The sequence below is a fragment of the Mauremys reevesii genome, linkage group 1 (genome assembly GCF_016161935.1).
Source record: "Mauremys reevesii isolate NIE-2019 linkage group 1, ASM1616193v1, whole genome shotgun sequence".
In the NCBI taxonomy this organism is placed as follows: Eukaryota; Metazoa; Chordata; order Testudines; family Geoemydidae; genus Mauremys; species Mauremys reevesii.
The window spans coordinates 170,476,642-170,502,433 of record NC_052623.1 but is presented as its reverse complement, the minus strand read 5'-3'; the positions used below and the strand labels follow the sequence as shown (position 1 = coordinate 170,502,433).

Below are 25,792 nucleotides of genomic sequence, written 5' to 3'. Positions count from 1 at the left end.
TTATGACAGTTGAGCTGGACGGTTATGAGAGCTGAAGTTGGCCTTGTATTTTCTTTGCATTCTGCAAAGTTTTGCCAACATATAGGTGCCAATAGCAAAATACTTGAGCCACCTCTCAGGTTGTTGAAATACAGCTACCCGCTTGCTTAGAGCTACCTCCCAAATCACTGTTAATAGTTAGCATGAGAATTACTAGCACACCGGCACTGGCAGCAGTAATTGTGGAAATCAGTGCTTGTTTGACGCATGTAATAACGTTTCTTTGTTCAACTGAATTCCTCCTAAGATGCCCTTTTGCATATATTTTTTTTAAACATTACCTGCGTACTATGCACTAGTCATCTCAGAATGCACTAAGCAGATAAGTGCTAAGGAAAAACAAGTGTTGGCTGCTTCAGTTCAGAGCTAAAGGCAAAACCCATATCTTACACAGTCACTAAAAACCACTAATAGAAACAACACAGTGAACGTCCCTTATACCTGCCTCTTTGTGCTAGGGAAGGAAGAGAGCGCCTTGGTGTGTGGTGGTTTTTTTGTTTTTTTAAACTTGTAGAGATTGCTCAGATGCTAAGGTGATAAGTAGAGCTGGTAAGGAAAAATGTTGGAATGATTTTTCCAATAAAAAAATGTCCCCCCCCCTTTTTTGTGTGGAAAACTGAAACTTTCAGTGGAAACATTTCAGTCTCTCTCCTCCCTCCCCCTCCCCAAAAATCAGTTTCCATCAGGAAAATCAAAATGACAGCTGCCTGCCATACTTGGCATGTCAATTTCACTTTCTGAGTTGCTGAGGCAGAACACCTTGAGCTGGAACGTCTAGACTGTAATTAAACTGCCCCTTAGCCTGAATCCTGCGAGTCCCAGTCAGCGGGCACGGGCCAGCCCCAGTTTTTTAATTGCAGTATAGACATTCAATTTGGGTGTCAGAGGGTCAGGCTCTTATAATTTGACAAGACTCTTTCAGCTGGACAGCTGCAAACCTGGAAAATTTCACTTTGGTTCTTCTGAAATTAGATTTTTCTTGAAAACCTTTCCCACAAAATATTTCAGTTTTGATGTTTTACCCCTGTTTGATTGAAATTTTTTTCAAAGATGCAAAATTTTTCACAGCAAGGGATTTCCATTTTCCAGCCATCACTAGTGCTAAAAGCCATGCATGTCCCCAGCTACATGTACAGATTTTTTTAAATTAAGAATTACATTTTTCTTTTCCACTTGTCTGAGGACAACACTGTGATCATACTTGGCACATTCATGAGAATTTCTGAAGTGCATGGGCATCTGTTTGCACCTGTAAAGTGTAGGCATGTTTGTGCATTTGAATTCTGAGGATTGCACAAGGGCAGACTTGGCTAAATATTTGGTCCTAAAAATACTGAGAACTCAAAGTACGTTTATCTTAGAAATAACATGTTGGGATGGTCTTGGATACTGGGAGAAGACAACTGAGCCCGTTTCCTTTGGGAATTCATGTGTGTTATGGGAGTATCTTTGCAGCATACCTTGTCTAGGGCAAGTTTCAACTTTTAATTGTTTATTAAAATTGCCCATATGACATTAGAATGGTTTATTTCAAGATACGTGGAGACTTGTACATATATTCTATATATCTTTGACTCCTAACTGATCTTTCTAAAACAATATATTCATCGTACAAGAAACATCTTACAATATATTCCACAGCTGCATTTCCAGTGGATGTATTCTCTCTGAGGATTACCATCTGTTTCAATTATCCTTCATTGTTTTTAGTTTAAGCATGGCAGTTTTATAACTGCTATGAAATTCTTGCCATGTATTTACCTTTATTTTGGGATATTTTAGATTTTTGGTTCATTCTTCTCAGCCAGAGAAGTTTGTTCTCACATAAGCAATGGAAAAATATTTTTACAATATTGTCTCTAGGGAATTCTGGCTAAGATTGGGCAGAGTTCAATATACTGGGGCAGGCTTTCTACCTCAGTGGCTCTCAACCTTCCCAGACTACTGTACCATTTGATTTGTCTTGCGTACCCCCAAGTTACACCTCACTTAAAAACTACTTGCTTACAAAATCAGACATAAGACAAAAGTGTCACAGCCCCCTGCTACTGAAAAATTGCTTGCTTTTTCATTTTTACCATATAATTAGAAAATAAATCAACTGGAATATAAATGTTCTTACATTTCAGTATATAAGGCAGTATAAACAAGTCATTGTATGAAATTTTAGTTTGTACTGACTTTGCTAGGGCTTTTTATGTTGCCTATTGTAAAACTAGGCAAATATCTAGATGAGTTGATGCACCCCTTGGAAGAGCACTATGTACCCCTAGGGGTATGTGTACTCCGTGTGGTTCTACCTCACTCAAAGATGGCCAAAGAAGAAATTGGAAGGCCAAAGTCTGTGAACAGTTATACCAGTGTAAATCTATAGCTAATTCCATTGAAGTCAGTGGAATTACGCTGATGTAAACTGAGAAGAGACATGGGTGGGGCAAGTGCATGACTAAGCAGGACAAATATATTAAACTAGAAAAAGAACTGGCTATACAATGTCCATTTGCAGAAGGACCCACTTTGTGTGGAAAATATCCTCTCTCTCTTTAAATATGTACAACTGGCAAAGTACTGAAACATACAGGGGCAAGGCAAGCAAATCCACTGAAAAGGGCAACTGCTTATTGGCAGAAGTGAGGGAGCTGGGTTTAAGAATGCACCCGAAGCATTGAGACTCTTGATGTAGGAATATAGTCTTGCAATGGCTTCTTATAGTCCCTACATATTGCTCTAAAATCATTGCAAACTTTGCAAACTTTGTAGACTATTCTACTAAAGTGCACAGGCAATGGCACATACGGTGCGACATCAATCCTGTCTCGTTTCATGCAGCTTTCCAAGGGGCACCTATGTTGGAGATCACATTTACCTTGATTCTCCCCCCACATCCCCATCTTTATATATACAAATATGTAATCTGGCTTGCTAGCATGGTTTAATAACATGGGAGGGAGGAGCAGAGGGCACCCCGTCACCTGTGAACAGGACCTTTTATCCACAAGAGCAGCAGGCCAACTGACTGCTTCTTGAAGGCACGCTCTACACTTTAATTTTGCTCACTTGCTTACAAGCCACCCTCTTGCCCCTGCTGAGTAGAGCCATTGCTGTAGCTGAGGCAAGAGGGGAGACGTTGAATGAAAGTAGGATCCTGGGCGCTCAAAGGTTACAGAAAGTTCCTAATGGGCATCCAGATTTAACTTCCCAGAACCTCTTGAGGTCTGCTCATCGTTAATTATCTTTAATGCATCTTACCAATAGGAGTTCCCACGCCATAGCCTTTAGAATCAATCAGTCCACCGATCTGCGTGAGATTGCAGTTTCTCTGAGTCACGTATTCTATGCTGGTTGATTCCATCAGCAGGGCATAGTCTGTTGTGAGCACCCGCTGGATTCCCTCATCATTGTTCTTCACCAGCGCAGTCTGCTGCCTGCTGCTCATGAATGCCCACATTTTTTCATATGTTGATATTTTGGATTTCTAAGGAAGGAAAGTGGATTCAGCAGAAATGTTAGTTCTCAACGTATACTTGCAAAACATTCCTACGCTTTAGCGTGAATGTTGTCAATAACACCTCTTGAATTGGGAGGGACAGAGAGAGGACTCTTTCAGACTCCCTGGAAGCGTTTCTCCCCCCCACACACACTCTTTTCACACTGTGCAGTGTGCTGTGAGCTAGTTTCTTACTGCCTCCTGCCCTAGAGGTGCCAGCATTTCAGTGTTCCCATGTAACCTGGGAGGAGCTGTGGGATCCTTTTGGATGAGCGGTGCTCTATAAATGTAAGATGTTACAATGATCCCAATGAATTAGTTAGCTGGGTTACATGTAAGCGAGTGTTTGAGATTGCTGCATTGTGGGACATTGTTTCCTCTTCGTTGGGCAGTAGTACCACACCGTGTTCCAAAAGCTGATAAATAGGGTACTATTTATCCGGTTGCCAGTAGTCTGTAAGTCGTGCACTCCACAAGGAAGCTTGAAACAATATGAGAAGGAAGTGAAATCTTAAAAGCCAAGATGCCCTGATACACTTGTGCTTCTGCCTCCCACCACAGCGAACATAAAGGGCCTAATCCTGCTCTCACTGAAACCAATGAGCATTTTGCCATTGCGTTCAAAGGGAGCAGGTATGGGCCTTAATGTGTTGAGATCTGGGCTTCAGATCATGCCATGTAACATGATACCATCTAAACAATAAAACTAAAGAATAGATTGTGCCCGGTCCCTGCCGAGGTGCTCGGAGGAGGGAGAGGATGTACATAAGGAGTGTTCTTGATGCTCCTCTCCTAAGAGCCAGGCACAATCCCAGGGAGCTCAAAGACTGTTCCCTTCTTAGCGCCCCTTGAGGGGAACAAGAGAAAGGGATGAACTGAACACAGTGGTGAGCAGGTTTCACAATCCTTGAGGATGGTGCCCAGTGCACACTCCCTTCTTCACCTCGGGTGCTACAAGAGGTTTTATGCTGCCTTAAGCGCCATTCCTCCTGGAGCTCCCTGGGTCAGTGAGACACTGCCCATAGGCTCAGTGTGCATCTCTCTCTTGTAGCTACAATCAAACCTGAAGTGTTTGCACTGTATTAACACTATTCCCTGCTTCTTTTTTTGTACTCAGTCATGCTATATTAAACACCCTTTTTCTTTCTTTCTTTCTTTTTTTTTTAAAGTTACAAATTGAGATTTGGTCTAGAGGTTAGAGCACCATTATACATTGTTTGTCCATATTACCTGTATTTTGTCTTAACGCTTCATAGCTTCCCACCCATTTTACAAAAATGAAAAACTACTGCAACTGTACGGTCCAATTACACATTTGTACATGGATAGAAAAGTTGTTGCACTCATCACTGCAGCTGAAATCAGTTTATTAATATCATGTTTTAGCCAAAAATCAATGTGCCATCATTTTTGTGTCTGCTCTCTCTCTCTCCCTTTAATTCTCTAGAGCATTCCATTGCACTTTAGGATAGTACTTCCTGCATAGCCACTGGTGTTATGGATGTTTCCATCTGTTGGACATCTTTCTGTTCTATTTTCACTCAGACAGACAACCAGGCTGTATTGCATCATTTGACTAAGGCTACCCCATCAATGATTTAAATGAAAGTCTGTTCTCCATTTACAGAATGAGTAATTAATACATTGGAGGTTTCATTTTCATTTTTTGTTGAAATTTCAAACACTTCACAGCTTCCCAAGTAGCATCCCCCCTCTCGTCACATAAATACAAATGCTATTAGAAAAAGACTTGTTCTTTAGCCTGGTGCATTTTCTGTTACTTAAACTCACAGAAAGGATCCAAGTGAAAAAACACACTCTCTCTCTCTCTCTCTCTCTCTGAATCTGGAACAAGAAACACAATCCCTGCTGTAAGAGTCCTTGTTTTAAATGTCTATTTTTACAGCAACCAAGAAGTACCTCTTTCTAAGACTAATGAGCTAGCAGTAGAGTGGGTGCTGAGCTGTGAGTACAAGAAGAGATAGGGTTTTGTTCCTTGTCTCTGCCTGGTGCTGACCTGCTGTGTGACCTTGGGCAAGTTGCTTCACCATTCTGTGCCTCTGCTTCCCCTTCCCACCCTTTGTCTATTTAGATGTCACAGGCTCTTCGATATTAAGAGTCTCTACCTCAGTTTGTATGCTTAGCTTAATGGGAGCCCCAATCTTGGTTGAGGCATCTAGGTGCTTCGGCAAGAGATGCAAGACATAATCTGTTTACCCATACTGGTTACTGAGTGCTTGTGAATATTGCATTGTCTCCCCACCCTAGTAGTAGTTAGGCTCCAGGCTAATGTGGTTTTGATAGGCTGGGGAAAAGGAAAGTAAAAGTAAAATGTACAGCAGTATGGTGCTGCCTGTAGCCAGATCTGTGGACATGGGCACTTCTGTCTGGGGACTCAGGCTACACTGAAAATGATTACTGTATTTATTTCTTGTGCCAAGTGCTGGGTAATGTGAGGATTCTGTTCCCAGTAAACTAAGCTGGCTCTTTATTAAGAGAGCTGCTCCAGTGGCAATGTAACATTCTTAGCCAAGGGCACATAGATTGACTTCTTGGTGATTCCTCCAAATTCTTCCTGTCTGCAACCCATAGTCCTTCCTCCAGCTTGCTACAGTAGTAAAACCACATAATCTCATTTCCTTCATCTGAATAGTCTTGATGTAACACTCTTCTGACCATGTCACAGGTCAGGGATAACGGAACCTGTATTTCTGCTCACTGGTTCATTCTCAAGCTTCCAGCTTCCATTTGGTTGCCTCTCTTGAGCGGAGACCTGTGTCTCTCTCTCTTCTGACTGGGGTATGTCCAGGCTTTACAGTTCCCTGCGTTTGCTTCATTGTTCCCAGCAGAGAGAGGCTTTGTCTTCAGAGATAATTAATAAGTGTAATTGCTATAGTTAAAAGTACCACATAGTTCTTTCTCTGCAACCCTATTTTATTTTGAAGGTAAAAAGTACTACAGTAGAAAACATATTCTGGTAGGAGCAGTTCTTTAAACCCACACCCAAGGCACTGGCTTGTGGTTACAAGTTCATCACAGCTTCAACTCAGAACAAGCACCCAGTCTTATGGAGCCTCAATAGGCCCAGTCCTTCCAACCCTACCCTGAGGACTGGGGCTGTCTGTGAACCAGGGGTCCTCTCTGTTTGCTGGATCAGGAAGAAAGCCCTGAGCCAGTTTAAAACCAGGCTATTTATCCAAAACCCCTTTCTTTGTCTGTTGGTCCCTAGAATCTAGTTTGAACGAGTATATGTGCACCTCAGGGGGGTGGTTTCAAAGTGTTGATAACAAAGGAAATGCATTAGCATCTCCCTCCTTACTAGAGAAGGTACCGTATAATGCCACCAAACACATACACAATTGCCTTTCTAATACAATGGACCCCCAAAAGTATGAACCCAAATTGAATAAGGTTTAACTTAATTCAATACATTTTATCTTAATGTTATAAGGTTTGTGCAGGATATTGTCAGTCTGTCTCAGACCATTTTTAGGTTCATTGGGTAGAGTTAGTATGTTCTTATTAAACACTATTCTGCATGGCAGCTCATATTAGATATTGATTTCCTACTTGGCTGAGTATTAAACTTTTAAGCAAAATTTCTTTGACTCTGAAGTTTGGGCCTTAATAGTTCTTCTAATTCTACTCTTAAGTTTGTTCAGTCAGAGGACAATGCTAAACTTTGAAGGTTAAACAGATCTGTTCAGTTTCTTCTCAATTAGTATAAGCTATTTTTTACCCTAATTAGGAATATATTTTTTAAACTGATACACTTAATAGGGTAGTTTTGAGACTGATACAGACCTATAGAGGTTATAGGAATAATGTATTCTGTATGCAGATGAGTTTGTGAGAGATATTCTAGCTTCCTGCTGTGCTAATTCCCACTTCCACCCCGCTGCCATGCCCCCTCTCACACACATTTCTCCACTAAGGATGAAATTCAAATTTCTGCCTTTTGGGTGCAGATACAGGACTGACTGATTTCAATGGAGCTGTATATGCATAGCAGGAGGCAGGATTTTGCAAGCTTCAGAATGGGACATTAAACATCAATTATTATAGATGAGCCAAAAATAAAGTGAGAAAACAGAACAAACGGATAGAATTACAAGAAGTGCTGGTTGCAAAAATTCAAATGAGACAGGTTTTCATCAGAATTTGCTGACTTAGCAAAACTGAAGCATTTTGTGGAGACAGTTCTGATGGAACCCAAGCATGTTTCTACTCAGCTGCTGGGGAACCAGATTTCCAAGGTCTGCGGCCCCAGGGCAGCCTGCTATGTGGAGTGCTGTGGTGCCTCTGAGAAGAAATTCAATTTTGTGGGGGTCCTACTTGGACCAAAATAGATTTTGAAACAGATCTTCCATGAAATGGAATGGCCTGTCTTTGCACAGCTCTAGACGAGATAGATGCTTGCATTTCTTAAAGCTGCTATTATTCTAAAATAAATTTTTTGAGAAATGTGTAGCGGCTTGGAGTTTCTACTGAAGCTAGTATAAGGTATTCAACACACATGAGTGGAAATATGCTCAGAAGTGTGTGTGTTTGTATTCTGTGTGTATTATAAACCAACAACAGGAACGTGAGTGGGCGTGGGACAAGTGATGTAAACATGTTTTCCCAACCTGCTCCTACCATATTCCCTATACACTCGTTAGCTTCTAAAAATACCCCCTTCTTCGGGTTTCCTTTTACTATTTTAAACAAGTTATAAATTTAAGCTTGGGCTTTCTCTAGAGTCCAGCTGATCCTAGGATTTCTTTCTGCAGGCCCTTTCCACTTCTGCCTCTCCTCCTAGTTCTTTTTATTTTTAAGGAATTATCTATGTCTTACATTCCATAGATTAAAACTAATCATCCCAATCTGGACTGACTGCTAAGGAGAGTCCAGAAAATGGCTCCGCGTCTCATGTGGGGCACATGACACCTGGTCACCTATCTTTTACCACAAAGAGAGTCTGGAACAGTGGGTGTGCCTTGAAATTTTCTACAGGTTTGAAAGAGATTGATTCTACTGGCATTTCCCATTTTAAAGACAAGGATTATCTTCCAAAAGAGAATACACTTTTAAAGAGTGCCCGCTGTATGCGCTGTTTTCCTTGCAACCTAGTCAGGGCTAAGCTCCTGAAGAGCTATGTTGCTGCTACAAGACCCAGACTCACTGCTGTGGCTGCTGCTGCATGCCTTGCTTCTATTTTGGTGGCCACGAGTGACCTCCCTGATCACCTCAGCACTTTCTGAAGGGGAGGAAACTGCTCCTAGTCTCTCCCCAAGAAAACATACCAGGCTCGTGGACAGGACACTACCTGCCTGGACTTGACCCCACTGCACTAATATTTGGGCACTCCCTGAGTCCACTAAGCCCAATACCATCCCCCCCACCCACTCACTGCCTTCTAGCCCGACTGGTCTGGAATAGCCCTCTGGGAACCCTGGGCCTTGTGAACTCAATAAGACCACATCTCCCCCACAGTAACTTTCTGCAAAGGAACAGGACTTTTTCCTATGTCCCCTCTAGAACTTCCACTGTGAGCCTAATCATCATTGATCTTTTATGGCTATCCATATCTGATCACGCGTTAAACTCAGAGCACTTACGTTCTCTTGAACTGAAAACCATTATCTTCCCGCTTCACCTGGCCTGGAGATTTTTGTACATTTCCTAGACTTCCCCCACCTGTTACAGCAGACGTCTAGTTCAGTGAGCTTGGCTCCCATCCATCTGTTTTTCTTCCTATTATGAGTTTCCTAGGAATCTATTTTGAGGGACAAAGCCTTTCTTTTAACTGAGCCACTTGAACCTCACACCCTGCTGGTTACCATATTATCCACCGTGCCCCATTCAGCTAGCAGTATTGCAAGCTGGGAAACAGCTTGATGCCAGTAGACTGCAGTATCATCTGAGGGAGAAATATGTTTTTTGATATCTAAATATCTCCTCTATCCTATGAAAGTTTTATTTCAAAAAATAAAATAGGAAGGCTTGCGCTTAAATTTAAAATATAACTGCCCTTTGTCTCTACTGTGGCTCTGAAATATTTTGCAAAATCGGCTCTTTACTATAAATCATGATGGGCCCACAGAACTCAATCCTCTGAGGGCCGTCAACTCCCAGTGACGTCCCTTGAGTTGAGAACTGTCAACACAATGCAGGGTCAGGTCTGAAATGATTTCTTAGAAACACTGGGGAGGGAAATCACACCATTTCCTTCTTCCTCCCCCAGAAGTAAGCCAGCTCTTCCCTGACTTTACATGGTAATGTATAACTCATATATATAAAATTACAGCGGAGGCTGGTAGAACTGCCTATTGATAAGGTTGACTGACACTTCCCATTATAAGACCCTGTGCTTTAAACTTTGCCAGCATTTGACTGTTTGGCCTATATTTCTCATGGTTAGTGTCAGCCTCAGGGTGATTTCTTTTGCCTTGGAAAATTTTAGCCCAAACTATTTGTTTCCAAGAATGAGGCTAGAGAAAAATAAATTGCTTCGTCCATGTTACATACTGGTGAACTTTTCTTTGAAAAGCTCTAGTGCCCCCATGCTGTGGAGCAGAGACTCGAAATTTTGTAGGGAGTGTCCTTTGTCCAGGATGTGCCTCTTGACACCCTAATGAAAATCTGCTCAAACTTGAGAAAGTTATAAGCCTTTGAAAAATCACAGTTTGCACATGCTCAATAAAGACTTCTCAGATTTTAGCAGCTAAATTCCCCCTAAATTCCATCACTGGGCATGCACCAGCCTGGACTGAGCAGGACTTTCCCTGCTGTTGCGGCTCTGGGCTGTGTTGGGTCTGGGCGCCTGAACTGAGAGTATGGAGCTTATGTCTCCTGTGCTCTCAATGACACCCCTACACACACCCACCCCCGCAGCCCAGGTAGCATGGAGGAGGAAGCTGTCAGATTCAAATGCAGAGGGAACAAGAGTTGAACCTCTGGGGAGCAGTGAAGTAGATTGGGACAAGGAGCCTGGCAGGGATTGGGCATTGCGGGGGATGGGAGACAGGGACTGCAACTGGCAGTCAGGGGCAGAGATGGGTACTGGGAAGTAAGTGGAGTGAAGACTGGGCAAGGAGACTGGAACTGAGAACCATTGGGATGGAGGAACAAGGTGATGGGAGACCGACCTGAGGAGAAGCCAGGTTGTAGGACTGGCTGGACAAGGACTTGGGAGAAGGACCAAAGGGGCTCACTGAAATTAGATAGAGGGGGAGATTGGAACTGGGAGCCAGTGCAGCCAAGGGGTGTGGGTGGGTGGTTAGGTGGAGGAAACTGGAGGCTGGGGTGGGGGGAGAGGCAAATCAAAGGAGGAGCTGGGAAGGAGGGAAATAGAATGGTTGGGCAGGAAGACTGGGATGAGAAACATGAGGAATGTAGACAGGGAGCGGTGAGGTAAAGAGAATGGTACTGGGGCAGGTTGGTGGGGTGGGACAGAAGAATCTGTGCCCACTAAAGAATGCTCCCTTCCAGAGCCTGCAGTGGAACCCAAGATTCCTGAGTCCCACCATGCCCCTGCTGTCAGCAAATATCTGTGAAACCTACTGGCAAAGTGTCCCATTCCCCTTTAGTTGTGGTCACATAAAGGAGGCCCACCTATTACTGCTACTATTGGTTACTCCATTAGCTAAAGTGGCAGAGGTCTTTGTGGTGGATCTAAAGGTTCCAATCCTGCTGATGACCCGTGTGGGTGTCAATGTGATGCCACCTGATGGAACTTCTAATTTTTCAGTTTACTTTTTTAAAATCCTAGGAAATGACACACTAAAAACTATATTAAAAGAACATTATCAAGGTTGCGAAGTCAAGCACTCAGAAGTTAGGAAATGCCAGAACTAAGACAGCCTGGGAAACCTTAATTCAGCCCCCTTGTGCATATGCATTATGACAGTCTTTAATTACATGATCACATAACTATTTTTTCCACAGGATCATTGCCTCAGTCAGTGCATAAAATGGATCTGCTTTGGGGGTGAATCAGGGTTGTGTAGTTTAGCAGACTGTTGTCCATAGGATTCCTGCTCCATTTGGTGCAGAAGTAGGAAGATGCATGGTGAATGTGGCAGGGAATTACAAGAAAAGGATCTCATGGTTAAGGCAGTTGAATGCCGCCCTGGAGGGTTGGATTCTATCCCTTTCTCTGCCCCAAAGGCCCAGATACACACAGTGATCCGCAAAAAGATTTAGGAATTGCAGTGGAACAGCTTCAACAGGAGAGATTGAGCCTACATCAGAATGTTTCATAGCTCAGTGGTTAGGGTAATCTTCTGAGAGAGAGGGGAAATCTCTGTTCAAATCCTTTCTCCCCTATTTGACAGAGAGGGGGGCACTGAACCTGGGTCTCCCACATACCAGGTGAGTGTGCTAACCACTAGGCTAAAAGTGATACGGGAGACACTACCACATTCTCTCACAAATTTGCTATAGGACTGATCTTGTAGGTAGCCTCTGCTCAGGCTCCACAGGTGAGGTAGCGGGAGGAGCACCTATCTTCCCCCATTTTCTGGATCATTCTGGGACTTAGACAAGAGATAGACATTCAGATGCCTATTGTGAGGCACATGCCCAGAGGCGGAAATGAAGGCACCAGGGGAACTTTTACCCTGAAAACTTAGGTGCCAACTGAGTATAGGTTTTGTGAGAGCCACAGTTTTGTGGTTTGCAGTGGAATTTAGGGGTTTAAGTACCTATGTATCTTTGTGTGTCTGAGCCATTGTTCCTATGTGAGGCTAGGCAAGTCATTTAAACCAGCCTCTCACAACTGCTCACCAGTTCCGTATTTCTCATTTCTGGGTGCCCGGCTTGAGAGTCTGGTGTCTGATTTGCAGAAATGTTGAGTGGCATATAACACATAGTAGGTTATAAATAATATATATCTTTGGATGTATAACATTTAGACTGAACGCACCCTGGGGACATGGATTTGTCTCTTCTATGTCTGTAAAGTACTATGTACATCTCTGATGCTTTACAAATAATTACACACTAAAAAACTCCATTAACCTACTGTATGTTATTTTGGGCAAGTCATTTTTTCTGTCTGTACTTCTGTTTCCCTTCCCACCCTTTGTCTCTCTGATCTGTTTAGGCTGTAAGCTCTTCAGGGCAGGGTCTGGCTCCGGCTCCTTACTTTGTTTTCATACATCACCTAGCACAATGGGGCAATGATCTCTTTAGCTCTTCTAAGAGGTACTGTATATAATTTATTAGTTGTATTGCATGTGTAGCAGTGATATGTGAAATTGCATTTTTCGTGCACCTTTCACCAGATCACCTTTATTCTTCCAACTCATTCATCTCCATTCTCCACAGAAATTACTTCTAGCATTCATCATTCACATATAATTGCAGACACACACAAGCATGGGTGAATTTTGTAGAACATTGATACCTAATTACCTATTTGAAACCACAGTTAGATGTATAAATGCTAAAAAAAAAATTAAAAAATTGATTCATCTTTATTTGTGCCTGCAAAATTCCACCCTCTTATTTGTGTCATAAAAAGCCAGTGCAAAACGAAGCCGCTTTGGAAAAGTTGTTCTGATTTCCACAATGCTTAGAGTATGCAGTGATTTCCTCTGCTATAGAGCAGGAGCCACAACTGCGGAGTCCCTCTTTGTGCAGATTCATCTTTCAAGGCCCTGCATTGTGGTGACCTTTCTTGGCCAATGAGAGGAAAATGGGCTAAGGAATTTTACTGGGGTCTTTTAAGTAGTAGCAAAAAGTACTAACCAGCCTAATAGGTGTTCCTTATTAAAATAAGTGATATTGTAGTTACTTTATCAGAGGGGTAGCCGTGTTAGTCTGGATCTGTAAAAGCAACAAATAATCCTGTGGCACCTTATAGACTAACAGACGTTTTGCAGCATGAGCTTTCGTGGGTGAATACCCACTTCTTCGGATGCGAAGAAGAAGTGGGTATTCACCCACGAAAGCTCATGCTGCAAAACGTCTGTTAGTCTATAAGGTGCCACAGGATTCTTTGTTGCTTTTGTAGTTACTTTGAGACAATTCCTAGGGTTCTTGATCTGTTTCCCAGCATATGTTAATAGAGATTTCAACTTGTCATTTCAAAAACTGACTAAATAATCAGGCTTTGAAAAAAGCATTGTTTTTTCTCTTATTCAAATACACAGTCACCGCTCCGCAATGATAGATGGAAGTAAGCAGGGGCAGCAAGAGAGGAATTTACCCTTAACTGCTAAAAACAGAGTGGCCATGTAAGATGTAGCAAACTACTGTAGAATCCTTTTTGAAAATTACTAGTTTGGGGATATGATCCAAATATTTGAACTGCAATCCATTACTTTCTTTTATTTGTATATAAAACATCTTTCTTCATCTGAAGATAGTCTTGTGGTTAAGGTACTGCACTGGGATTTGAGGCATCTGGGTTAAATTGCCAGGTCTGCCACAGACCTTTTTAAAATACTCACATAAGATGTCAAACTGATAACACCAGAAACTGAAATGTTCATTCACAGAACATCTATGACACAGGTAGCAGAAGCTATTTTTCCCACATGTTGTTTCACCAATGTGACTCATTCTCATTCTCTTTGGAAGGACTGCTTCCTAAAGGTTAGTTAAAAGATGCTCAGATACCATACTGAGGAGCATGATATTAATACTTACCTAGGTACATTCAATCCTTGGATTTCCTCCTGGGTGTGAGAACAAAGCTGCTAATTAGTGCTAATTGCCATGGTATGGTTTTTGTACATTTTCCATATTTATAACTAGTTGGTATATTATTGACATTTTGAGATCCATTCATTTTATATGTAATTAAAGCTGATTATCAAAATGAATTTAATTATCTACTGAAGCAATTGCACTAGAAAATGCTCTCACTTAATAATTATATATATTAAATTTAAAATCTATATTCTTTATATAAAATATTTTTAAAAGTAAATTAACTATTTTGTATTTTTCCAATTGCTTTGCAAGATCGAGTAGCTATCTTAGATGGTGCACTTATTATAAACTTCAGGCCAAACAGCCCCCTTTTTGAAGAGTGAAGAATAGCTAGTGGTAATGGGCCCTGATGGTACAAATACAAACTGTGGAGGTCCTCCTCGCAGTGTTTTCACTAAATTCTTTTGGCTAGGGCATGGGTTTGCCTTTCTCAAAAGGAGGAGGTGGTTGGGCCCCAGACTGTATAGATCTTGAGGGTTTCACTAAAGGCATGGGGCTATTCCAACAGAGACTTTGTGCCTGTACATTGTTCCAGAGTCCTTTATCCCCTCTTTTATTGGACCTGTTCTAGAAGGGACTTTCCAGATTGAAGCTGCCCCGAGCCCTCCATTCTTAGGGAGCAGCTACAGTACGGAGGACCTTTCACTAAAGGTGATACAGTGTCAGACTGTAATCTGTTTGTGGCAATTTCCTGCTGGTTGGCAGAAGGAAACATGCATGTAACAACCTTCCCCGTCACTCATGTTTAGATTCCTGGAGGACATTCTGTGGATTAGGGATTTGTTATAACTGCTTAATTTTACTAAACGAATGTTTTCAAAATTTCTCATTCCGTTCCACATTTCAGAATCTATTAGTGAAAGGTTACAATTCTGACAGTGCAAAACCATCTGGCGCTATTTTACCTTGAAGAAGGTCATTGTTGATCCATCTCTAACAGCCCCATATTCTATCTTGGTTTGCTTTGCCAAATCATCTGCTGAATCGATGGGGGATTCCATTCTCTCAACTGTCAGGAAGGCAGCCAAGTTGGCAGTGTAGGATGAGATTATGATTAAGGTGAAAAACCACCATATTCCTCCAACTATTCTGGTAGAAAGAGCTTTAGGCATCAGCTCTGATCCTGTTATAATATCATCAAAACAATCATATTAAAACATGTTGAAAGAAGTCTTTCTCTGGCAGTAGATTATTTTTAGGAGCATAATACATTTATGAACCACGGAATAATAAAAGAAATCTACACAGTAATCTCACATATGTACAGATAACATTTATAATGGTAACATACTTTAAAGGGGATGTATGCCATGATACCTAACAAACACATGATTATCCATGGGTCTGAACACCAATTTGTCTTTGAGATAATGTCACCTTTGGAGTTAACCTTTTAGACTCCTAGCAAGCTATACTAGCCATTTATCTGTATCTTAACTGCTTGTTACAAGTACTCTAATGAGGCTTTAAGCCTTAAATCTTCAGAAGAACAATACAGTAGAACCTCAGAGGTTTGAATACCTTGGGAATGGAGTTTATTCGTAACTCTGAACAAAATGTTATGGTTGGTCTTTCAAAAGTTTACAACTGAGCATTGATGTAATACAGCTTTGAAACTTTACTATGCAGAAGAAAAATGCTGCTCTCCCTTTATTTTCTTAGTAGTTTATATTTAACACAGTTCTGTACTGTATTTGCTTTTTTTGGGGTGGGGGGTATTTGCAGTTGCCTGATTGTGTACTTCCGGTTCCAAATGAGATGTGTAGTTGACTGGTCAGTTCATAACTCTGAGGTTCTACTGTATCCCATTCACCACTTAGAGGAAGTGCTTAAAAAGATGCTTTGCCCTGTGTCTCTTATCTACACATCCAGGTATGTATGGTCCTGCAGCCCTCACTCAGACAAACAGTATCACTGCAGTCAGTAGTGTTCCAGTAAAGTCAGTAGGACTTACTCACATGAATAAGGGCTGCAGGGGTCAAGACCTAAAATATGTAGTCTTATAAGCCTATACTTAGTTTTCAAGTGCAGTCCCTTCTGGATCTCTACATGATGGTGCAATGTTACGAATAATAAATTAATCCCAGTTTAAAGGTCAGAATGCTGACTGAAATGGCATGAGCATATCTGACTGCACATCTCACATTGTGAGACTAGGACAATAAATGGATAATTTGTATGTTTCATTTTACTTTTTAAGGGCATATAATTGACTCAGGAGGGTTGAATTTGATCCCAGCTGTGAAGCAAAGTACTCCTAAACATTACGAGCCAAATTCTGCCCTGACTGACACAGTATGCAACCTTGCTGACTTCAGTGGATTGCCTGGGGTTTAAGGCCCAGATTCAGACACGCACTTGATTGTGTGCTTATAGTCAACTGACTTCAGTTTTACATCAGAGTTAAGCACAGTGCATAAGTGTTTTGTTGAATAAGGATGGACTTAAGCAAATGCTTAAGTGCTGGCTGAACTGGGGTCTGAGTGTGTACAGAATTTGATTTAACTAATATTCATTATTGTTAGAGAAAGGTCCCTGTTGTTGAAGTGTTATGTCATCTCATCTACTTAATGATTAGGAACTTCAGACATTTCACAGAAAGTATTTAAGGCCTTGGAAGATTTTAACATAAAAACTCTATACAATTTGAGCAAAAGTTGAAAGGGTAATAATCTTCCAAACCACAGGCAAACAGATTTAATGTAGCTTTTTATAAATATATGTACATCTCTCTTAAAGGTCAGAGCTAAGCATAGCCGAGGGCTCTGAGTACATTGATGTAGCTACCAAATTATGAGAGGTAACAGCAAAGCTGACTTCCTGCCATGTGTAGCCTTTGTGTTGCACTGATTTTAAACTAGGCCAACAGTCTAAAAGTAGAGGTTCCTATTTAATTTAGGGAATCTTAATGTATCATTTCAAGAGCTGCAGATTCATCCAGATTTATGTTTGTTAATTGTGCTTTTCTTGGTGCTTTATCAGACTAGATTTTTTTAAATGTAGTGAAACATGATTTTTTTACTCCTAAGGATGTATTTATTTCTGAAGTGTAGTTGACTAGCAAACGTAAGAGCAGGCTGCTAGGTATGCTGATTCAGATCTTCATGAAGATGTCATTTTCTAAAAGCCTAGATAGTTGTAGGAATATAAAAGATGTAGTTAGACACTGGTACAATCCTAGTTTTAATGTATAGTGATAGTAATAGCAACTAAACTTCAGAAACCTTAGCAGCTTGCCATAAAAGCTGGTAGTGCAGCCTTACAGTTAGAGGTACACGATAATAGATGGAGGTGGAGAAACTCTTGGCTACTGTAGCTTTTTGGCAAAATTATAATACTCCAATGGTTTTCTCCAGTGGCAAATTAGTTGTATAAATGAAACAGAAAATCTTTAATCTAATTAAACTAAGGACAGTACATTTTAACCTGCCACAGAGTGTTATAAGCAAGGCGATTGATCTTGTAAGATGCTGAGCACCCTCCAGTCTCACAAAAGTCAATCGGAGTTGAGTGGGGTTCAGCATATTGCAGGATCAGGACCGTGATTTTTTTCAGTATTCACCATCTCTTGGAACCTGATTCAGGAAAGTGCGTAAGCACATGCTTTAGTTTCATTGACGTAATCTTGTGAGACTTAAGCTCTAAGTTTTAAAGGTAAGAATGTGCTTATGCATTTTGTTGAATTCAGGCCTTAGTAGGTCACTTGAGTTTTTACAAGTAATAGTTTCTCATACATTTTTTAATTATCTGCTCACTATAATTAGAAGTATGCCATGTTTGGATACCTTCAAAGACCAGAGGAAATATCTGGATTGAGAACTTCAAGGGAATGGGGAAATAACATCTAAGTAAAATGTTACTAGCAAGATTCAGGGTCAGAGACAATACTTGCTGAAGTCTCTCTAGTGCCTTTTTATGGCAGACATGACAGCCAATCCTGATCCAGACTTTGCTCACGCTCTGTAGAAAAGAGAAAGTCTGATCATCACATTTTAAAATTTAATAAACAAGTGGCTTCCAATCAAGCACAACAAGCAGCTTCTGTTAACAAGAAAGAGCATAACAATAGATGCAGAGGTTAGCAACCATTCATCTCTTGTTCAAACTCTACATGTTACTGATGGTGCACTTACAGTCACACGTACCACAAGTTTGTACATGGAAACATTTGCTTCGCCTTACAAATGTTTTTGTAAAGCTTCTTGAAAGACAAGCAGAGTCTGGTTGGGGCTGACTGTCATGTACCCAAGGTAGTGGTAACTAGTAGACACTGCATCCCACAGTTTGCTGTGGATGATGGTAAACTCCAAAAAGGCAGGACATTAAAAACACAAAATCTTGGGGCACTCTCACACACAAGGCAGTCACAATTATATACACACACCTGCCTGATACTGTAAAACCTTAGTCTGTACTTTACAGATACATTGGGGAAAAAACCCAAAAACACCTTATCTCCAATCTTCTTCAAAATAATTTTAGTGAGGATATGTGTCTCCAATGAATATACCAATAAAACTGTGTGGATGTGTTATCCTAGTTACAGTGTGAAATTTCTTCACTACTCTGTCTAAGAAAAATTCCTTTTTTATTATTTTTTTTTTACAAAATCCACATTTGTATTCATGCCTATGAAAAGAATAAATTGTACCTGAATGAATGTAGGTATTCCTTCCTTTCTTAAATATTTGGGAATTTAATACCAATGTATTGCTGCGACTTCCTTATGTGTTGCCTTTTTTTGGGGTGGGGGCGGATAGGAAATGTTTTCAGAGATGTTGAATGGAGCCCTCTATTGATACAATATAGCCCTTTAATGGGAAGCCTCAGTATACACACGCCATAAGCATAAGTGTTTAGTACATGTATCTGTGCGACTTCCCCTATCGAGTGCACTTCGTGCCCTTCATTGTCATGCGAGTATCTGTGTGAAGTTTCCAAAATTCAGCAGCAACTGGGACTTGACTTGGTTAATTCTAAGGTTGGATGCATTTACAAGAGCATGGGACGCAAACCTGCAGAAAAGCCAATAAAAATAGGTTTTGTTTTGGTTTTAAATAAAAGTTTGACAATTGCCAACAAAACGTAACAATCTTTGTGAAGTAATACCTTTTGACTGGCTGGTCCTGTATGTGTTCCAGAATTGCTATGGCTATTACTGTCTATATTAGGATGAAGCCTGCGCGAATAGAGATTTTTTTCCTGTTTTCAGTGTAGAAATTTTAAATTTCTCATCAATAAAAATACCTTTATAGTCATCTGGCTCTTATTTTCTGTTTTGTCCACGGAAGCTCCCATATGGGACAGCTGACTTTATACTTTCTTGTATGTTTTCCCTTCTAATTTCTGCAGGTACCATATTTTGTACTTAAGCAGGTGTCAGTTTCATTTCCCTTCCCCCTATCCCCACTTCACTGTGTAATCTGCTTTTTTAATTTCTGAGATCAGGTTTTACAATATATGCGGTAGCTACAGATGGTGGAGTTTACCAGCACAGAAGCCCTTGAGCAGACTGTGGGATGTGTGCAATAATGATGTGTGACCGGTGTACCTTGCTGCATGAGAGCTCCAACTCCAAACCAGAAACTATTTAGTAAAGTAAAATTGTTTTCCACCACATCTGAGTCAGGGTTGCACGGGTGGGGGTTATACCACTCATAGGGTGTAAACCTGTGGTAGTTAACAGAAACAGTCTGTAAACATCAGATAAAATACACACTGAGCCAGCAAACCTGCTAAAGAATGCAGAAAATGAAAAGATTAATGAAGAAAATATCCCAAACTAAAGCATAGATATGTATCCCGCTACCGTATGCAAGCTGCAGAGCAGCACTGCAGTGCAGGGAGGGGCTTTCAGAGCTCCAGTTTTAGCATAAGCCCTACTTCATTAATCCTAATGCTCTTTGACTGTAATCCTCAAATATAAGACTACTGTTTCTTTCAAAGTTCCCAGTCATTCCCCTAGCCACGCGACTGATGACCTGCAGAGAAGGGGATGCACTGATTCCATGTAGCTGCTCCCTGGTGAAGCACAAAAGATAAATGGCACTCTAAAAGCAGTGCCTTTGGAGTACTCTCTATATAAAGAACTGGCATTGGGCATGACAAAAAAACTATATTACAAGACCTGTTGGTGTTATGATATTAATTTTTGTGCCACTTTCTCCAATAGTGAGGTTACAGCACTTTAATAAGTTGTTGCTACTTTGCAGGAGTAATTTCAGTGCTTAAAAACCATAGGGTATATTTTCAGTATCATGTACAGAGAATTAGGCAGCCAGTTTCCCCTTAATGAGTGGAAGAATAGTGCTTAATTCCCAGCACACCTTGCTGAAAATGCAAAATCTATACCCTATTATGGTCTGCAAAATAGTTGGCTAAGTTACTTTAAAGATTGTTCCTCCCCATGGTACTGTGCCTGCTGCTTCGCAGCTCTGCAGGGCACATTAGGTACATTCCTGCTGAAGTTTATGAATATAGCTTTAATTGACAATGCCATGCTAATACATTTTAATTACTGTTTCGGCAATATAATTAAGCTTTGAATTTATGCACTCTTGCAACCAGAGTGCTACGCTAAGCTGAAGTAATGAATGCTGATAGTAATGAACGTACTAATTGAAACAGTAGGTAGCTTAAGATGCCATTTAACTAAACAATATCATCATCACTAGTACAATAGTTGTTAAACATAATTGCAAAAGGCAATATAAAGATTAAAGACAAAAAATTTCTACATATGCCATTTAAAAAAAAACCCAAAAACAAGCCATTACATTCCAGCAAGTTTTTCACTGTGCTAATAGAGTGAAAACCACCTTTCTACAATCAATGAAATTGTTCTTATCTAGATTTGTGCACAAAGGGTGAAACTCATCTGTGTGAGCCATGGCCTGTGTACCAGCTAACTTGCATATAAGCCATCAAAGTGCAAAGGCCTTCTGCTGGGCATTCACACACACTGAATTACAATGTCAACATGTTATAAGGAGTGTAAAACAGTAATTGCGCATGGTCTTTTGCTGGGAGTCTTGCACAGCAAATTGAGCAGGGCTGGGCTCTTACATTTTTTTAAGTAATAAACATATTCTGTAGCTTAGACAAAAATGTGTCTACAACAGAAGGAACAAAATGGCAACTGCTAGAAAATAGCAATAAAATTCAGTCGGCAGAACTACTTCTGCCAGACTAGAAAGGCTTTATTTTATTATATGACCTTTTGATTATTCAAAGAGCAAAAGTAACTACAGTTGATATTTTAAAAAATTTTGTGCTAGTATATCAGTGACTCATTCTCTATTAGAGTTAAATATCAGATTTTCTTGTTATGCACCTTATTCTGTGCAATGTACCATATAAAATGTTGATGCAATGAACAGAGGAGGGGCAGGTCAATGATTTTAGTCCAGGACTTGGCTAACCTAGGAAATTTCTGTTAATATTTTCCCTGTTGTTTCTCCTCATTTGTTTCCATCAGTGGGAGCAGTAGTGTAGACAAGATGTTGTAGTTTGCTGGCAGTTAAGCATTACCTCATGTAGGGTTTCTATGAGCAAAGTTTGATGACATTATGCCTATATCATTGATAGACACCTATGCTAGCACTTCCACCACTGATATCACCAGTGGAGATGAAATGAAGGTGGCAACAGAGAGACGTTTTAGCAGAACATTATTAGTGTAGTCACATTTAATGTGGAGAAGAATTAAAAAGAAACTGTAAAAATCAGTAACTTTACAAATAGTGATAAGGCATAGCTATTTTTAATTATTATGACACTTTATACAAAATTTAAATAACAATGGTAATGCTACATAAGACCTAAGAACTAAGATATGAGTTATGCCACTGAAAAAAAATTTTTTAGAAGTACAACAGACATGTCCATAAATATTATCCCTGAATATTTCTCTCAATGAGAGTGCAACAATAAACAATGAAGTGTATTTGTTATAGCACTGCTAGAATAGTGGAGATTTGTGTGTGAGGGTCTTCTTGAGCTCTGCCTCCAGTATCTCGCCAAAAGGTTCTTGAGAATTGACCTTTTCAATGCATGGTGAAAAAAGCAAATCTTTAGTAGATGAAAAACAGATTTGGAGGTGTGAATGGACTATTCTGGCTTTTCCTAGATGTGTAGTCAGAGTCCTAGCGTGTTGAAGCAAGTTTAAATGTCAGGTGTTTACTAAACACCTTCAGCATAACTATTTGCCAGCTAATTTAGCACTGCTTCTAGATACCAGTTCAGCAAAGCACTCAAGCAGGCTTTTAAGTTCCATTGACACGAATAAAACTTTATTAAGTCATTTGCTGAATTGGGCCCTGTTTTCCTAAATAAGTAATCAGCAAGAATAATAAAGCTTGATATTTCTAAGGATTTTTTTTAAAATTAGAAAATGAGAATTATCATTGTTCCAGGGGCAAAGTACTGGTTTTACCTAAAGGGAGCAACGTTTAGCGGTTGAGAGAGTGAACACAAGGGATGATGATTCAATAATATTTTCCTCTTTTTTGTTTGTGTTCATTTGGGCATGCATTTGGGTATGGCCCATTGGGTGGCTTTCTTGATTACTTGGCATATCCGGTGCATTCTTTCATATACTCAAAGCTTTGTCTGTTTTCTGAGTTTGACATGGCTTTCCTAGAGGATTTACAGGGCTGAGGGCAAACTGGGGCTTGCTTTTTTTTTTTTTTTTTTTCCCTTCTCCCTGTTCCTGGGTGGAGAAGGCTGTGGGATGTTTTTAGTCTTGGCGCACAACAACAGAACAAAGTTAATCTGTCACTGATGGGCAGATTTAATATCAGCCATGAATGAGATGATGATTTGTGTGCAGTTAGAATTATTATTCATGGTACAGTGAGCTACTGCAAGAGCTTGTGGGAAATCATGACTAATTGTGCACAGTCTTGTGGCTGATATGAGATTAGCCGTCAGTGATGGATGAACTCTTTTTGTAACCCAGGACCTACACTAATGAGTTGTCCCATGATCCTCTACCCACACTCTAAGCAGTTTAAAACAAAACAACAATAAAACCTACAAATTGCCCCCATCACTGTAGTTTGCCTTGGGCACTGGTGCTGAAACCAGCAAGCAGACAAAGTTTGACATATATGAAAGAGTGCATTTGGACAGTGCATCCACTTGAAAAGAAAGCTGTTCTGTGGGCCATAAAGAAATACACAACCACATCCAACTGACCTCTGTGGGACTGTTCTTGTAAATTAGGGAGCTCACCAATTAAAAGAAATCATAATTTGTGGTGCGGGGAACTCATGACAAGAACTATGTAACTCATCTCAGAGCTGTACAGGAAATCAGATGGTATGTATACATATTATCAGAATGACTAACATGGGGCTATTATAATGATGCTATTTTATTACATTTGCTCTTTCATTGTGGTCTCTGGAATCAAAAGATACAATTTTAATTGACTCAAATTAGTTTGCGTGTAAGCAGAGTCAGGATGAGCTCTACCCTGACATCTGGTGGTGAATTGTGGTGACTTGTGGAAAAGAACTTCAGGGGCTGATCTTGTTTGCAGAGGCACACCCACCCCACCTAGCATGAACCCACAGCAGCCCAAATGGTCACTTTGGCTGCTGTGGGATCCCCAGTTTCTCTGTTATTGGGGCAGGAAGAATAAAGTGTTGTTACCCTGATTATGTGAATCAAGGACAATGAAAGTGTTTTATGACAGAGGGACTCGCTATCAACTAAGTAGCACTCACTAGACACGGGACATGGGTTTCAAAACCCAGTGAATTGAGAGAGGCTGGGGACAAGTATTTGTACCTGATGGTATGGGCCCCTTTTGAGGGCCTGAAATACCACCGCCTCTCTCTACTGTGGAATATCAGAGCTAATTTTAATTCCATTAGGAGTCTAGTTACAGGCTGCTGAACTGAATTCACTTTGGGCCAATGGTGCACGAGCACTGAAGCTCGCCTACTACAAGTTGAAATCACTAAAGAGCTAACATTACTGAGAGTTGAAATCACTGAGTGCTTGGGTGGGGGTGAAGATATATTGCTGAGCAGTTTGTGGGATGACTGGAGCAGCTTGCAGGACAGCTGGTGGAGTGGAGTGGAGCGGCTAGCGGAGCTGAACAGTTCGAGGAACAGCTGGAGTGGCTCACAGGACGGCTGGAGGAGTGGAGCGGCTGGTGGAGTGGCTTGTGGTGAAGGCTGCAGCAGAACCCCATGGAGAGGCAGGCAGTTGGCCTCGGACCACGTAAGGTGCCCCTTAACACTGCTGTGCCCCCTCCGCCCCCCCTCCCCCCCCTTGGGCTGGGAGGTAAAACCCTGCAGATATACTTTTGAACTCTGGGGCTGCACTGACCAGGAACAGAGAGTTTTGGGTTGTTGGACTTTTGGGTGATTTTTGGGTTGCTGGACTCAAGAGACTTTTGGGGTGTTGGACTTTTGGGACTTTGGGTGATTTTTTTGGGTTGCTGGACTTAAGACCTTGAGGGGAAAAGGATACTGCCAAACTTACTGCGGGGTGAGGGGGGTGTCTTTTGCTCATGGTTTGTGTTATGAGTTCTGTTTGTGGTGTTTCCCCAACATAATGCCGCATTGTTTCCCTCCTTTATTAAAAGGATTTTGCTACACTCAGAGACTGTACTTGCGCGAGGGGAAGTATTGCCTCTTAGAGACACCTAGGGGTGGTATGTAATTGTCCCAGGTCACTGGATGGGGGCTCGAGATGGTTTTGCATTGTGTTATTGAAACGGAACCCCTACGTACTGAACCCGGCCCTTGTTGCTGCCAACTCAGATGGGCAGAAGGGTTACATGAGCATTTACAAGAGTTTTGTATTAAATGTTTAGATTGTATCTTTACTCTGATGTGAGGAATATTTAGAATTTCAACAATACAGCATTACAGCTTTATATATTATCCTATAGTTACCTGTATTATATAAATGTTAGACTATGAAGAGTTACATTATTTGAAACTTATTTTTTTGGAGCATCTACTCTGATGCTCTTTTTCCTTCATTAGTGTGAATTATGTCATTGTTTTATATTCAAAGCAATACATAATAAAATTTGGGGAAAAGCTTTACAGGGTATCAGAAGAAAAAAAATTGTTGGTAATGGAAAAACCAATAACTCAAACAAATATTTTTATGTATATTCCTAGGAAGGAGGAGGAAAGTTTGGAAAATGTTCAATAAATAGTGACGAAAATTATAATTCCAAATAGTGGAAAAAGTAAAAATAAATATGACTTTTTACAGAGTCTTAGTATGGATATAAAATGCCATCAGAAAAAAAATAATATGTTTCAAATATGGCATCCAAGGGATGTTGAATTAATATTTTCTATATAAAATATTGAAATTCCTTAGGAAGGTATATCTTGGAAAGTTTCATATACAGTGTAGATGTCTGATCCCACAAACCTTTATTCAAATGGCTAACCCTTATTTATACCAGTAGTAGCATTGAAGTTAATGTGACTACTTATATATGAACTATTCATGTAAGAAAGGCATTGGAACATCAGACTCCAGAATTGCTAAGAAAGGAGTATTGCTGAACTCTGTCAATCATAT

General features: G+C 40.6%; 1 protein-coding gene across 2 annotated transcripts in view; it reads right to left on the bottom strand.

Moving 5' to 3' along the window:
• The window catches only part of GRIK1 (glutamate ionotropic receptor kainate type subunit 1), a 244,174-nt gene that overhangs the window by 12,600 nt on the left and 205,782 nt on the right, over window positions 1-25,792 (bottom strand). For both annotated transcript variants that reach the window (XM_039520738.1, XM_039520739.1), the window contains 3 exons: window positions 19,782-19,900; window positions 15,136-15,353; window positions 3,289-3,514 (listed from right to left, as the gene is read on the bottom strand). In XM_039520738.1, the coding sequence (XP_039376672.1) occupies window positions 3,289-3,514; window positions 15,136-15,353; window positions 19,782-19,900 (563 nt within the window). The remainder of the gene's footprint in view (window positions 1-3,288; window positions 3,515-15,135; window positions 15,354-19,781; window positions 19,901-25,792) is intronic.